Source organism: Myotis lucifugus, unplaced genomic scaffold (genome assembly GCF_000147115.1).
Source record: "Myotis lucifugus unplaced genomic scaffold, Myoluc2.0 scaffold_41, whole genome shotgun sequence".
NCBI lineage: Eukaryota > Metazoa > Chordata > Mammalia > Chiroptera > Vespertilionidae > Myotis > Myotis lucifugus.
In genome coordinates this window covers 79,150-93,631 of record NW_005871089.1, presented here as the reverse complement: position 1 = coordinate 93,631, position 14,482 = coordinate 79,150, and the positions used below count along the sequence as shown (strand labels likewise).

General features: G+C 43.3%; 3 protein-coding genes across 3 annotated transcripts; 2 read left to right on the top strand and 1 right to left on the bottom strand.

The window, feature by feature from the left end:
* The first annotated feature begins 936 nt into the window (after window positions 1-936).
* Window positions 937-9,126, top strand: DNAAF2 (dynein axonemal assembly factor 2). Its single transcript, XM_006087808.3, is given in 5 exon segments — window positions 937-2,009; window positions 2,011-2,100; window positions 2,102-3,079; window positions 6,460-6,603; window positions 7,325-9,126. Coding segments are annotated over 5 exon segments (2,349 nt in total). The 5' UTR covers window positions 937-1,319; the 3' UTR covers window positions 7,772-9,126.
* A 255-nt stretch (window positions 9,127-9,381) lies between these two features.
* On the bottom strand, window positions 9,382-11,909 carry MGAT2 (mannosyl (alpha-1,6-)-glycoprotein beta-1,2-N-acetylglucosaminyltransferase). The gene is made up of 2 exons (XM_006087809.3): window positions 11,766-11,909; window positions 9,382-11,480 (listed from the first exon to the last, which is right to left on the bottom strand). Exon 2 carries the CDS (start codon window positions 11,425-11,427, stop codon window positions 10,087-10,089), a length of 1,341 nt encoding a protein of 446 aa, XP_006087871.1. The 5' UTR covers window positions 11,428-11,480; window positions 11,766-11,909; the 3' UTR covers window positions 9,382-10,086.
* Window positions 11,910-11,986: 77 nt separating this feature from the next.
* Window positions 11,987-13,248, top strand: RPL36AL (ribosomal protein L36a like). The gene is made up of 2 exons (XM_006087807.3): window positions 11,987-12,128; window positions 12,817-13,248. The coding sequence occupies exon 2, from the start codon at window positions 12,848-12,850 to the stop codon at window positions 13,166-13,168; it is 321 nt and encodes a 106-aa protein (XP_006087869.1). The 5' UTR covers window positions 11,987-12,128; window positions 12,817-12,847; the 3' UTR covers window positions 13,169-13,248.
* The last annotated feature ends 1,234 nt before the right edge of the window (window positions 13,249-14,482 follow it).

Below are 14,482 nucleotides of genomic sequence, written 5' to 3'. Positions count from 1 at the left end.
ATTTGCTCAACCAGTCCCACTGTTGAATTCTTAGATTCTTCACTAACCTTTAGAGTTCCCTAGAGCATGTTTTAGGGTTGGAATTCTAGATCAAGTATAAACCTTTTTTTATTTATTTTTTAAAATATATTTTTTATTAATTTCAGAGAGGAAGGAAGAGGGAGAGATAGAAACATTGATGAGAGATATTCATTGATTAGCTGCCTCCTGCACACTCCCCACTGGGGATCGAGCCCGCAACCTGGGCATGTGCTCTTGACCAGAAAATTGAATCTGGGACTCTTTAGTTCACAGGTCGATGCTCTATCCATTGAGCCAAACTGGCTAGGGCTTAAAAGCTTTTTATACAGCTACCAAACTATGCTCTAGAAAGGTTTTACTAAGTTCTACCATGACCCAAAGGATACAGTAATTGTAAAAACAAAAACAACTTTGCCATTTTGATAGGTGATGTGGTATCTTATACTTGCATTTTTATTAATGAAGTCTTATATGTTTGATCATTAGTTACTTATTAATAGCTTGCCCATATCTCTTGCCTCAAATGAGAGTTGTTACAGAGCAAACTGTACGGTAAAATATTCAGATTACCTTAGCCGGTTTGGCTCAGTGGATAGAGTGACCGCCTGCAGACTGAAGGGTCCTGGGCTCAATTCCAGGCCAAGGGCACATGCCTGGGTTGCAGGCTCGATCCCCTATAGGGGGAACGTGCTGGAGGCAGTCAATCAATGATTCCCTCTCATCATTGATGTTTCTCTCTCTCTCTCCATCTCCCTTCTTCTCTGAAATAAAAAATACATTACAAAAAAATATTCAGAAGATTGAAATATGGGTTTAGTGAAGTGAAAAAAACATAAACAAAGGTATGAATCCCAGCTTGTGAATACACGAGCTGCATGACCCTGGTTAGGTAACTTCTCAGGTCCCATTTCTTTTCTGTGAAAAGGGGATCAGTTCTGCCCTTAAGCGTTATGAACTATGTAGATGAAATATATGCTGGAAGTTATGACAATTATTATGATAGTTTTTCTAATGCAAAAGTAACTGTGCCGTGGCACAGGAATCTAAAATACAAAGACTGCAGAGTAGTTGGTTAGTTTGAAGCAACTGAAACGCTATTTCTGGCACTTCCACCATCCCACTCCAATTCCTTGCCTCCTCCTCCTGCGCGTGGGTGGCGTCACCATGGCAATAAGCACGCGGCCCAAGCACAATTCTCTGTCAGTTGCTGACCTCGGCCGCTTACTGGCCTTGGGCCTGGGACTCCAAGGCGCGTCCCATTCTCTCAGGCGGCTGAGGGCTAGGGGCTGAGGAGCAGCATGGCCAAGGCGGCGAACTCTTCGCCGCTGGAGGACTTGGATCTGAGCGGAGAGGAGGTCCAGCGGCTCACCTCCGCCTTTCAGGACCCCGAGTTCCGGCGAATGTTTTCCGAGTACGCCGAGGAGCTCACGGATCCCGAGAACCGGCGGCGCTACGAAGCGGAGATCACCGCGCTGGAGCGTGAGCGCGGAGTGGAGGTGCAGTTCGTGCACCCGGAGCCCGGCCACGTGCTGCGCACTAGCCTGGACGGGGCGCGGCGCTGCTACGTGAACGTGTGCAGCAACGCGCTGGTAGGTTCGCCCACCAGCCGGCCCGGCTCGGGCAGCGCGGCGGCCGGTAGCCAGTGGTCCCTGCCGTACAGCCTGGCGCCCGGCCGCGAGTACCCGGGGGGCCGCGGCACCCGCTACACGGTCTACGATGTGGTCTTCCACCCAGACGCGCTCGCGCTGGCCCGGCGCCACGAGCGCTTCCGCCAGATGCTGGACGCCACGGCCCTGGAGGCCGTGGAGAAGCAGTTCGGCGTGAAGCTGGACCACAGAAATGCCAAAACCCTGAAGATCAAGTACAAGGGAACTCCGGAGGCCGCTGTGCTGCGCACGCCCCTGCCCGGGGGTGTCCCGGCCCGGCCCGAGGGGGAGCCGGAGAGCTCCTTCCCCGACTTCCCCTACCCCTACCGGCGCCCGGCGGCCGCCCGGAACTCGGCGGGCCCCGGGCCCTCCGCCCTCCCCGCCAAATGGGCCCCCGACCCCCACGGAGCCTCGCTATACCAGCGTGGGGAAGCTCCCGCGTGGACCTGCAGGATTACCGCTGCTCCCGGGACTCGGCCCCCAGCCCCGTGCCCCAGGAGCTGGTGGTCACCATCGAGCTGCCGCTGCTGCGTTCGGCCGAGCAGGCGGCGCTGGAGGTGACGGGAAAGCTGCTGTGTCTGGACTCGAGGAAACCCGACTACCAGCTGCGGCTCTCGCTCCCGTACCCGGTGGACGACAGCCGCGGCAACGCGCAGTTCAACAAGGCCCGGCGGCAGCTGGTAGTCACGCTGCCCGTGGCGCCGTCCGCCGCGCGCCGGGAGCCCCTAGCGGCGCCGGAAGAGCCCGCCGGGGCCGGAACCGACAGCGCGGCCTGCACTTCCGCTCGCAAAGGAGAGACGGGCCCGGCTGCGGGTCGCGCCGGGGAAGGGGACTCCGGGATCACCACGCCGGATGCCGCAGGAGAGGAACTTGTCTCCGAACCGGAACCGGACTTCGGCGGGCAAGCGGTGGCGACTGCCGGGATCGAGGAGAAACCGCTTCCCGGAACTGGGAGCTCGCCCGGGGACCTAGACTGGGGGCCTCCTGCAGGAGGAGGGAGTGTGTGCGGAGGTCTCAGCGTTGGGACCCGCGTGGCCCGGGAAGACTCGGGCAGGGAGCCTTCCGATCCAGCCATGGATGGTCCCGGGACAGACAGCCGGGGACCTCTCTGTCCTCCGTTGCAGTGTCATCAGGATGAAGAATCCCTGACTCTGCTCATCCTAGTGCCTCGGATCCAACCGCAAAGTCTTCAAGGGGATGTGAGCTCCCTCCGGTACAAATTGTGCTTCTCCACCCAAGACTTAGTTTATTATTCCTTCTTTTTGCAGTTTGCTCCAGAAAATAAATTGAGTATCAAAGAACCAGTGGTTAGCATTTCTTCAAACAATGCAGTAATAGAACTGGCCAAATCTTCAGAGTGCTATGGACATTGGAGAGAGTGGTATTATGGTTTAAACAACGATTCTTTGGAGGTAACAGTTCTTTCTCGAGTCTTAGTATTTGAAATATTCCATCCTACTTTTAAAATTACATCCCCTCAGTACATTCTGAACAAAGTGTTTTTCATTAGAACTTCTCTCGAAATTACTTGAAGTTGATACACGTGATGAAAGATGTCAGTGCACGTTAAACGCATATTGAAGAAACACTCACGCATCCCTTCTGATGGATGGGTTTCAAACCTTCAGAATTGTCCTTAATGCATTTTTCCCCCGGAATCCATTGACTGAGGAGGACATGAATGCATTCCCAGAAATCCATAAACCTCTCAGATTGTATGCAGAAAGTTGAGGGTGCTTTCTTCTGGGCAGAAGGGCTATAACTTTAGTCATACTCTCAAAGGGGTTGATGACTAATTAGAGTTTGAGAGGCACTCTGTTAGGGCCATATTTTAAGTTGGTAAGTAATACTGTCCAACTTTAGAAAATAAACAGCTTACTTCCAGAGAGCAAAAGTCACTTAGCCATATTTCTTATGTAGAAAAATGAATTCAGAATGAGGTGTCAATCTAAATAAATTCCCTGCCCTTTTGACCATATAGTGCTGCTTGATTTTAGTGGCAGAACTTGGTAGGGTTGTCCTCCGGTGGGCATTATGTTACATTGAAATTACATCTCTTTTTGCATCTGTTTTAATCATCTAGTATTTTACACAATGGCTGGCATTTAACAGTGTAATATAAACTACGGACAAATACTGAAAAAAATTAAATTTGAAGTTCGAAAGAACTTTGTAAACTCACAAATGAACAATTCGTGGTTTTGATTGAGGTCTGTATCAGTGTTACATGTAAATTTTAAAGCTCTTTTAACATATTCAAGGGTTTAATTCCCAGAAACAACACAAATTGCAGATTATATATTAAAAATTAAGTTTTTAGCCTTGGGCTTTAACCTGCCAGAAATTTTCACTTCTTCCCCATTGTTTTTCTAGAAACTTGCTAAATTACATTTACATTTTATGAGGGATATCTTCTGTGAGAAGTGGTTAATTTGAAAGCTTCTAAAAGTGGTAAAGTAAGTAGCCAGGGCTAGGTAAAATACTTTGTGATAATATAAAATAGGAAATTGATTATCTGTTTATGTCATTCGAAGGGAAAATTTAGGAAAGGGCAGTCGTTTTCCTGTAATTGTCTTAATAAATGTGAAAATAACTCACAATATGGGAAGAAAGCTTTGTTGACAGTTGAGAAAATACTAAAAAATATATTTTAATCTGATTTTCTAGTATGATAATATTATTTTAGCAAAGAAACCAGACAAAAATGAGATTATGGCGACTGTGTCATATCTTTGAAGCCTGAAATAGATTTATAATTTCTTCATTAGTAATCACATTTCCTAAGACTGACAGAATCATAATGTTTTTTATTTTACAGTTCACTGTCACTAGACCATGCTCTTACTAAATTTCTAAAACATCACAGGAGTAGCTCTGACTGGTGTGGTTCAGTTGGTTGGGAAAGGTTGGGGGCAAGCAGGAGGCAGCTGATCCATGTTTCACTCTCACATAGATACTTCTCTCTCACTCTCCCTTCCTCTTTCTTGAAAATTAATAAATACGGAAAAATCACAAGAGTAGTAGGTGGGTAGATAATAGATATATTACACATGTTATATGAAAATAATTATAATATAAGGTTGATTTGTGGCTGTCAAGTTCAGAATTGTTACTTTACACATAAACAAGTACAAAATATATTTATATAAGCCTTAAATATTTACTGGGAATTTTCCTAAAGCTTTAGTTCCACTGAATACAGTATCTTTTATAGTAAAATCAGTCATCAGAATGTGAAGACAATTTTATGCAAATTGCATTTTAATCATAACCATTTCTATTCTAAATACATATTATTTTTCCTTGGGTAAACTAAAAAACTAAACTATTTGGTATATATTTTTACAATTAATGTGTAAGTCTTTTCCAGAGACAGGAAACTTAGAAATGCTTTTGATGGGGGCATTTTTATAATACAGTGTTATTCTGATCTTCAAATAATAGCAAGGCAAATTACTCCAAAAATAAATTTTTTCTGTTCCCAAGGTTCACTTGTTTGGTAGGTGTTCCCAAGTTCAAACAGTGTTTAATAGAAGGAAACTTGAAACTTGTCTCTTTCATATTTTCTGTCCTCATTTTGACTAAATAATGAACTTATTAAATTTATTTATATGAAAGTGCAGAGGAAAATACTTTTACTTTGGGCAAAAATGAACTTATTTTATGAATATAGTTATTCTCTTAGTGCCCTAACAATATTTCTGTATTCGCTTGACATAAATATGAAGAAATTGCTTTGTGTTTGGGATTTTTGTGAATGTGATTTTTGCATTTCCTAATAGTTTGGTAAACTATCTCATTCTTATAAATAGCTATATGCTGGTGTCACACTGGATTTTCTCATTGCTTAAAAGTAAAATATATTTCTTTTACATAAAATATTAGTTAGCTCTTACCTGAACAAGAACTAAAAGGCAAACAGTTCACACAAAATTTTAATAGATCCTGTCATGTGTATTTCTTAGCTGACTCATTAAGAAGTGTTGTAAGCCCTAGCCAGTTTGGCTCAGTGGACAGAGTGCTGGCCTTAAGACTAAAGGATCCCGGGTTCAATTCTGATCAAGGGCACATACCTTGGTTGCAGGCTCCTCCCTGGCCCAGGCCCTGGTTGGGGCCCGTGCAGGAGGCAACCAATCAATGAGTTTCTCTCATGTTGATGTTTCTCTCTCTTTCCCTCTCTCTTCCACTCTCCCTAAAAATCAATGAAAAAATATCCTTGAGCAAGGATTAACAAAAAAACAAAAACAAAAGGTGATGTATTTCTCATAAAATATTAAGAGAAAAAAGTGAAAGAAAATACAATTTTTAATTTAGATTATCTAAGAGAGAAAACATACCTAGATTCAATAGAGACGAAGAAGAGTAACTGAACTTTTTTTTTTTTTAGGGTTTTTTTCCTATATGTGTATGTACTCTTGCTATTTTTAAAAAATGTATTTTTACTGATTTCAGAGAGGACGGGAGAGGGAGAGAGAGATAAATACATCAGTGATGACAGAGAATCACTGATCAGCTGCCCCCTGCACCACCCACTGGGGATCGCTGCATGTACCCTGAACAGGAATTGAACCATGACCTCCTGGTTCATAGATGGACGCTCAACCACTGAGCCATGCTGGCTGGGCACTCTTGCTGTGTACAAGACTGTTTTCTTTTGCCAAGAAAGCATAGAAATAACATTAAACATTTTAAAAGTGTAATCCTGAACTATGTGAGAACTTTTATGAGTTGTTTTTATATAACACTGTGAAGTATGACCTATAAAGCAGAATATGTTTTCTTTTTATTTTAGGAGAGGTTATTTGTCAATGAAGAAAATGTCAATGAATTTCTTGAAGAGGTCCTGAGCCCTCCATTCCAACAGACAATACCCCTAACTTCACCGTTAATTGAAGTTGTTCAGGTTACTGATAGTAAGATTCAAATTCATACAAAGGTAAGGATTTTGATTGGCCTTATAGAATAGTGACTTAGGACAAGATTAAAGCCTAATGAATAACTTAATTTTTGATGTTGAAACTTTAAGCTAAGTGTACATAATGGCTGGGATGAGGAATAGAGTTTTTTGCATGAATTTTACTATGTGCTAAACACTGCAGTTCATTTTCATATATATTATCTAATTTAATCCCAAAATAAATGTCGAATGAGGAATAGAAAAAAACTGACATTTGGGAAGTTAGTCCAGGGACCATGGTAACCATGTCACACAGTTTGTTCATTCTTTCTAGTTGAATCTTAAGTTTGGTTATTTTTAGTCGTCAGTATTAAATACAGAAATGATTTAGTTAACTAGCACAATTGGCAATTATGAATTGTGGGGGAGAGTGGCTTTGAAGAATCACAGAAATTCAAGAAAATTCAAGAATGCCCTTACTAGTAAGAATGACTGTTAAAGGGTTTGTAAGCCAGGATTATTTTATCCTGAGGGAGATGAGTCATTGAAACGATTACCAGAGAATTAAGGCCAGGTTTGCATTGTGAATAAATGACTGGCAGCATGTGGAGGATGACTTGGAGGAGGAAGAAGCCTGTCTGCAGGTCTACAAGGGTTATTCCCTCACAACGTAAAAACAAAAAAAATTCCCCAATGGTACTATAATTTAATTTTCTATTTATTTCAAAGAATTATTAACTTGTTGTTTCTCTTGACATAGTTGCAAGAATGTAGTAACTCTGAACAGCTTCATGAAAAGGAAGAAAAAGTCAACGAAGGAAGTCATCCAACTAAAAAAAAAATAGAACATCCTACCACCTCAACAACTGCTTCTGATTCATCTATAGCTGTTAAAGTACTAGAATTAGACAGTTGTGGTTCAGTTGAATACTTGCAACAAGACTCTCTTGATGTGTCCCAAATATTTGGAAAGTCTCAGCAACCTGAGTCAAAAATGGAAGAAAAAGGTGTTTACTCAAGTGAGGAGAAAGATAATTTAAAAGAACCAGTAATGACTGAAGAGGAAGAATTAACAGTTCAGAATATTCCTGGTTTTGACAACATAAAAGAAACGAATATGCAGGATGGTAGTGTGCAGATTATTAAAGATCATGTGACTCATTGTGCATTCAGTTTTCAGAATTCTTTGCTATATGACTTGGATTAATTCTTCAGAATTTAAAGGTTAAGAGTAGAAAATTTTTGGACTTAAATTCTATTTCTGTAAACTACTACCTTAAAACCAAAGATATTCAAGAAAGTATATTTTGGATTTAAAATAGGTTTTCTGTTTACTCTTTAAAAACTGAAGATATTCAAGAAATTAAAATTTGCAATTTTGATTCTAATGGGGAAACTGGAGATATTTTTTTGCATGTTTATACAGCTTCCTTCATTAGGGAGATAAGTTTTGTGATTCCTCTGAGAGATGTATATTATTTCTGAGAGTTAAACATTTAGTTTTAATATAACCTGTATATATTTACTTCTGTGTTTGTTTTTGGCTTATTTACCATTACACTTTAATAAAAAGTTTCAAGATATTCACTAAGTTGTGTCTGTCGCAAAAAGCAACTCTCAAGAATGTAACTAGAAATATGAGTTGCATTTGTAAGGGGGGCAGAATCTCAAAACTGTATTTAGAAATATCACTAAATAAGATGTATTTATGCTTGAAATAGAGATTCTTAGAGATGAAAGAACTTTACTAACCAATATTAATAATTCAAATAATTATAATACAAACACACTGAATGAAATTTAGTATTTTTGCTTCAATTCTATATTTTACTCTTATCTGTCACCAAATATATATATATATTTAATACAGGTTATTTAGTAATGACTTTAAGGTGGCAGCAGGTAATGTATCTGTGGCTAAGTTAATAATTTTGTGGAATAGTATTTATATTTGAGGTCAGAAGAAAATCCTAATAGATGTTTTTCTCACAAAAATTTTTAGGACAGGATGAAAGAAAATATCTGTTGACCTAATCTCTGACCCCAAAGGCCATGACCTGATACATTTGTTCGAAAAACAGCTACCAATTCAAACTTCTGGCTTTACCTTAGTCCTGGAAATTACCTAATATCTTTAGTCCTTTGAACTGGGGAGGTCAGATCAGAACACCAAAAGCTATTATTCTTTACATTTATAATCTTGGTAAAGTCTGGAACCAGACTGAGCTGAGAACAGTATAAATGTGGCTAGCTCACAAAGCAAGAGAACTATTTGCCCCAACTTAGATGACCAGATGCATTTTTCAACTATAACATGAATCTTAGTTGGAAGCAGTAATTTTGAAAATGTCCACTTAATAACACAATTTTCGTAGATTGAAATAATTGTAATAACTCCACAGAAATTAGTCTATAATTTTTGATTGAATGGAATTGTATATTGTTACAGGAAACTTCTACATTAAACGTGGAGTAAATTTTAAGCCTGTTTCCTATTATTTACTGTATCTGTCCTTTTAAAAAGTATGACTTCAGTTAAAATAAAGCTGGCACTAGAACATATTTCACTTTGGCATGACTAAACTTTGTATCATTTCTGGCTGTATTTCACTTCCACAGCAGCTTTTTATTGTTCATTATCTATGCCTGGCTAGTTTCTTCCAAAGGAAATACATTGTCAAGAGCTGGGTTTTCTTTATTATTTCAATTCAACGTACAAACAGTAAACATGAAGATATAATGCTAACTTTAAAACTTCTAGAATGTCTTTACTGAATTTTGGTGTAAAGAGTAAACAAAATTTGTTCTGCAAAATGATTAGGAACCTTTTTATGCAAAAATGAGTATTTTATTTTGGCAGACTAAAAGAAAAGAAAGAAACAAAACCACTGTTTTTCTACATTGAGGTGAAACAGTGTTAAAATTTTTTATCAATCAAATACATTCCAAAAGAAAATGTGCTCTATGAAGGTTCCAAAGCACAGGCAAATCTTAACACAATAATACGGGAATCTGTAATACTGAAATTGATTGTTTTGACAGGGTGTTTAACAAACATAACTTTTGAATTATAAAACCAGCGAAGCAATCTCTTCCTAGTAACTGTGTGGAGAGTGAAACTGGGCTTGTTCCATTAATACTTACTTCATTGTAATACTTCCTACTGCTATGACAATTTTAAGTAAATTTTGCTGTACTTAAGTTTTAAAGTGGAAAAGTGTACAAAGTTCCAAGTAAAAAGATTAATAGATGCAATTTAAATAAAATTTCCTCTCTTCTCTCACAGTAATGATTACCTTTCCCAGATACAGATTGAGCTTTAAAACCCAACTCCCAAAATGAAAACTTGTATTTTAAATCTTAATCAGACATAAAAGGAAAAGAGTACTATAATTGTACACCTTTTACAAGAATTTTTTTTCATATTAAAGCAGAAACCAATCCCTAAACTCTTATTCAATTGTCTGTCCTGTTGGTACAAATATCAAAAATAGAAGACTGTCACTTTTTGTAACTGATTTTTCATTGCAGTCTTCTATAACTTTTACAGAGTTCATGGTCTCTAATATCTCCCCACCCTCCATTTTTCCTAGGTGGGGAAACGGGTGCCATAAACTTTTCACTGATAGTTAGTGTTTCTGGAAACATGTACTGTTTGTTACTATTTAAGAGTGACTCAATTTGGGCACTCTGGGTGGATGGTCTACAGGTTTTCTTGTGGTGCATACCACAGTCTCCAGCATGAAAAATCCTAGGTACCTGAGGAACCAGCACTTTCCAGAATTTTGGAAGACAAGATACAGTCAAATACTGAAGAGTCCAGTCCCAGTTATAATCATCGTAAGTACAGAAAGTGTCTGTGCAGTCGATCAGCTTCTGATAAGCATCACGGGTCAAGGCTAGACCCATATTGTGCTCTGTGGATTTCCAAGTTTTCACATCTACCTTGTCAGCAATGCCAGAGAAACTTCGAGGGGCAGTGTAGGTTCCCAGGGAGAGAACATCACACTCGGGACACTCTTGCTGCTTTAATTTCCTCATTTTTTTGAAAACATGGTAAAAGTCTGGGGCTAAGTAGTGATCCTCCTCTAGGAAAAGTATGAAGCCAGCATAGTCTCGAAGAACTTTGACCCTTTCCCATACAAAATGCAGCTTCCACCACCAATGGTGTTTGGTTTGGGAGAACTTGGCCTCTCTATAATGGCCAAAGGAATCGGGGTACTCAGCATTAATGCACCCCATCTTCAAAGCTGAATCCTTCTGCAGATCTCTGGGGCAATCTCTGGGGTCACTGCCCGGGAACTCGTTGGGGTACAACTGAATGCTGAAGGGAAAGAACACCTGCAGAACAGGGCAGAAGTCCACCCCAGCGATCAGCTGATTGATCTCTGTCGACCAGAAGTCATGGCTAAAGACGACGAGGACGTTGTCGATGCCCTGGGCTTTTCGAAGTGAGTCCAGCAACAGTTTGAGGTAATCAGGCCGGTTATGCACCTGGACCACCAGCACTAGCTCTCGGGGGGGCCAGGAGCCGGCCTTGTCTACATTCCTCAGCGTCTGGTCAAAGTTAAGCTGGTAGACCAGGGACCGGTACCGCAGCGTCAGGTTGTCCACCTCGGGCAGCGGGGCGGCCGCGACCAGCGGGGCCGCCGACTCGTTGGAGACCCGGCGGATGCCCGTGGACACGGCGGGATGGTCCCCGCCCTGGCCACCCGCACCCCGCACGGGCTCGGCGTCCAGCAGCGGCGGGGCGAGGGCCTCGCTCTTCCTTTGTCGCGCATTGCTGCTCCAGAGGACGAAGCCGCAGGCGGCCACCACGAGCGTCAGGATGAGCACCTTCCGCTTGTAGATGCGGAACCTCATGGTCTCCGGGGCTGGGAGCGCGGGCAGGCGGTGCGGGAAGGAGCTAGCGGCTTCTGCACGGAAGGGGCGGGCGGGCGGTGGCCGTCGCGTTGGCCTGTAGCAGTCGGAACTGGCCCCCGCGGCGGCCCTCGCTAACTCATCCCCGGCCCCGGGGGTCCTGGGACCCGCAGGCTCTCAGCTTCCCCGCGCCGCCGGGCTCCACTCATCCTCGTCGGACAGCTGCAGCTCGACAGCGGCCCCTCCGCTAGGGACCGGGGCTCGGGGTCGCCTCTGTCCTCTCCATTCAACACGGGTCCCAGCAAAAGCCCCGCGCGGCCCACCGCACCCCGCTCCGTTACCTGCGCCTCCAGCGGCCCTGCGTCCTTTGCGCTCTCATCCTTACGCGGGCCACAGACGGCCGACACCGCGCAACCAAGGCTCGCCCCACTCCGGCGGCGACCGCTCTGACAACCTAAGACTGGCCCGTGGAGCCCCGGGGCCCTCGGGCCCACACCCTCCGCCCCGCCCCTGGGGCCGTTGGTTGGCGCTTCCAAGACGCCGGCGGAGGTACCCGGCCGTCGCTGCTCGTTGCCTATTGGTCCATGGCCCTGTCGCTCAACGCTCGGTTCCTGCTTCCGCTTCTTTCCTCCATTTCCTGTTAGGCGCGAGCCGAGCGAGCGAGCGAGCGAGCTAAGCGGGGAGCGTGGACTACGAGTTTCCCGGTAAGCTAAGGTCGGGCTGTAGGTCCCCACGGGGCCTCTAGTGCTCGGAGTCCGGGGATGGGTCGGCCCTGGTAGGAAACGGTGGGAAAGCCCCGCTGCCTTGGCTCGAGAGAGTTCAAGAGCGGCTTCTGTCTCAGGAAAGGGGATCACGCATGGCGCTGCTGGGCCGGGAGGCACTTGCTAAGGACACGTCAGCCTTCATGGCGGCGGGTGGGTGACGGTGCACGGTCCTACGGGCCTTCATGGCGGCGGGTGGGTGACGGTGCACAGTCCTACGGAGGGGAAATGCGAAACCAGACTCCTGCGGTTCTCGGGGAAGGGACGGGGTGGGCTCCGCGCGCACGGAACCCAGGAGCTGTTAGAACGTGGAAGGGCTTGCGAGGAGTCCTCGAAAAGCAACTCCAGCCTTAGCCCTCTCGGTGGTAGAAAATTAACCAATCATCACTACGCTCTTCTTTTTCGCGGCCACTGTCAATTAAGTCCCCTTTATACGCTTTTGCTATTTTTTAGTGAGTCTCATTCTAGAAGTGCGCTAATGATTTAAGCATTCCAAAGAGGTGCGCACAAAAACTTGTATGTACACTTACGGAAAATGAGTAGTTGGTGGATTTATACATTACTGACTTATTTTCCTATACTTATAAAGTCCTTATCAAAATGTTTGAATCTATTTTAAATATCTCAACAGTTTCCATCGTACAGACACCTCTACTGCCAAGATGGTGAATGTGCCTAAAAACCGAAAAACCTTCTGTAAGAAGTGTGGAAGGCATCGGTCTCACAAAGTGACCCAGTATAAGAAGGGGAAGGATTCCCTCTACGCCCAGGGAAAGAGGCGCTACGATAGGAAGCAGAGTGGTTACGGTGGGCAGACAAAGCCGATTTTCCGAAAGAAAGCGAAAACTACAAAGAAGATTGTGCTGAGGCTTGAATGTTCCGACGCTAACTGCAGATCAAAGAGGATGCTGGCCATTAAGAGATGCAAGCATTTTGAACTGGGAGGAGATAAGAAGAGAAAGGGCCAAGTGATCCAGTTCTAAGCTTTTATTTTTGAGAAGAAAATGTTAAAGCTGTAGAAAAATTACCTGTCTGAAAATAAATGCAGTGATATTCTTACTCATATCTTTTGTGTTTTTTGAAATACAGAATTTCATGTTTAATGTGGTTATAAATTAAGGAAATAAGAGTAAATTTGTAAGTGAATCTTCTTCAAATTATTCAACTTGATTCCACAAGAATTGAAAATTTTTATTTATATGTAAAGGTAAGAGTCCCACCTCAAACTTAATAGCAGGGAAAATATTGGTACTTTATCTGATCAATTTCAAATATATGTTGGGTGAATTTACAATCATGATTGATGAGCTGCTGGGAAAACTAAGATTTTGAAAAAAATGAAGAGGACAAGCTAAGCCTGTTATGTATAGCAGACTGAGTGGGGCAGAGGATCTAAGGGGATAAAAACGTACTTTTTGCAAATGTACTGTAGTAGGAACCACTGGCCACATATAGCTACTTAAATTTAAAAGGCAGTTCCTCAGTTATACTAGCTATATTTAGAATTAACATATGGTTAGTGGCTACACTATTACACAACATGGATACAGAATACTTCCCATCAGTTTTTGGACAGCATTCTTTAGGTCTTGAATGTAAGGTAGGAGTTGAAAACTGACTTCTACCTAAAATTCTGAAGCTAGTAAAAAAAAACCCTAAGTCTGCCGAGCTAGTGTGGCTCAGTGGTTGAGCACTGACCTATGAACCAGGTCAGGATTCCATTCCCAGTTAGGGTACATGCCCATTGTGGCTTCCATCCCCAGTAGGGGCCATGCAGGAGGCAGCCAATTAATTTAAAGTTACGTGAATGTGGCCTCTCATAACTAATAGGCTACACTAGGAATGGCCCACAATTTTAAAACCATTATTTCTGGAATTTTTCCATTCAATATTGTCAGATCTTCACTGACCATGAGTAACTAAAACTGCAGATAAGGGTACTCTGAGATGTACTCAAATGTTTTAACTTCTTGACTTTTGGGAAGGTTGAGAAGGTAAGCAGATAAGATTGAAAATAGAATGGAATGTGGAAACTCCAGAAGTGAACCTAGTCATTGAAAGGGCTAGGGCTACGCCCTCCATCTTGCCCCAGGGTAAGGGCTATGTCCTCCATCTTACCTTGGCCACGTGCTTGGCAAGGAGCTTCTTCCCGGAAGTCTAAGACTCTGCTAGCCACACCCAGGAACAAGACACCGACTTGCGCCTGGCCAACCCCCCCCCCCCCCCATAAAACCCCGTCTCTACGTGGGGTTCTGTCTCTCGGCCACTTGGTTGCCATTGTGTCGGTGAGTCTGGTG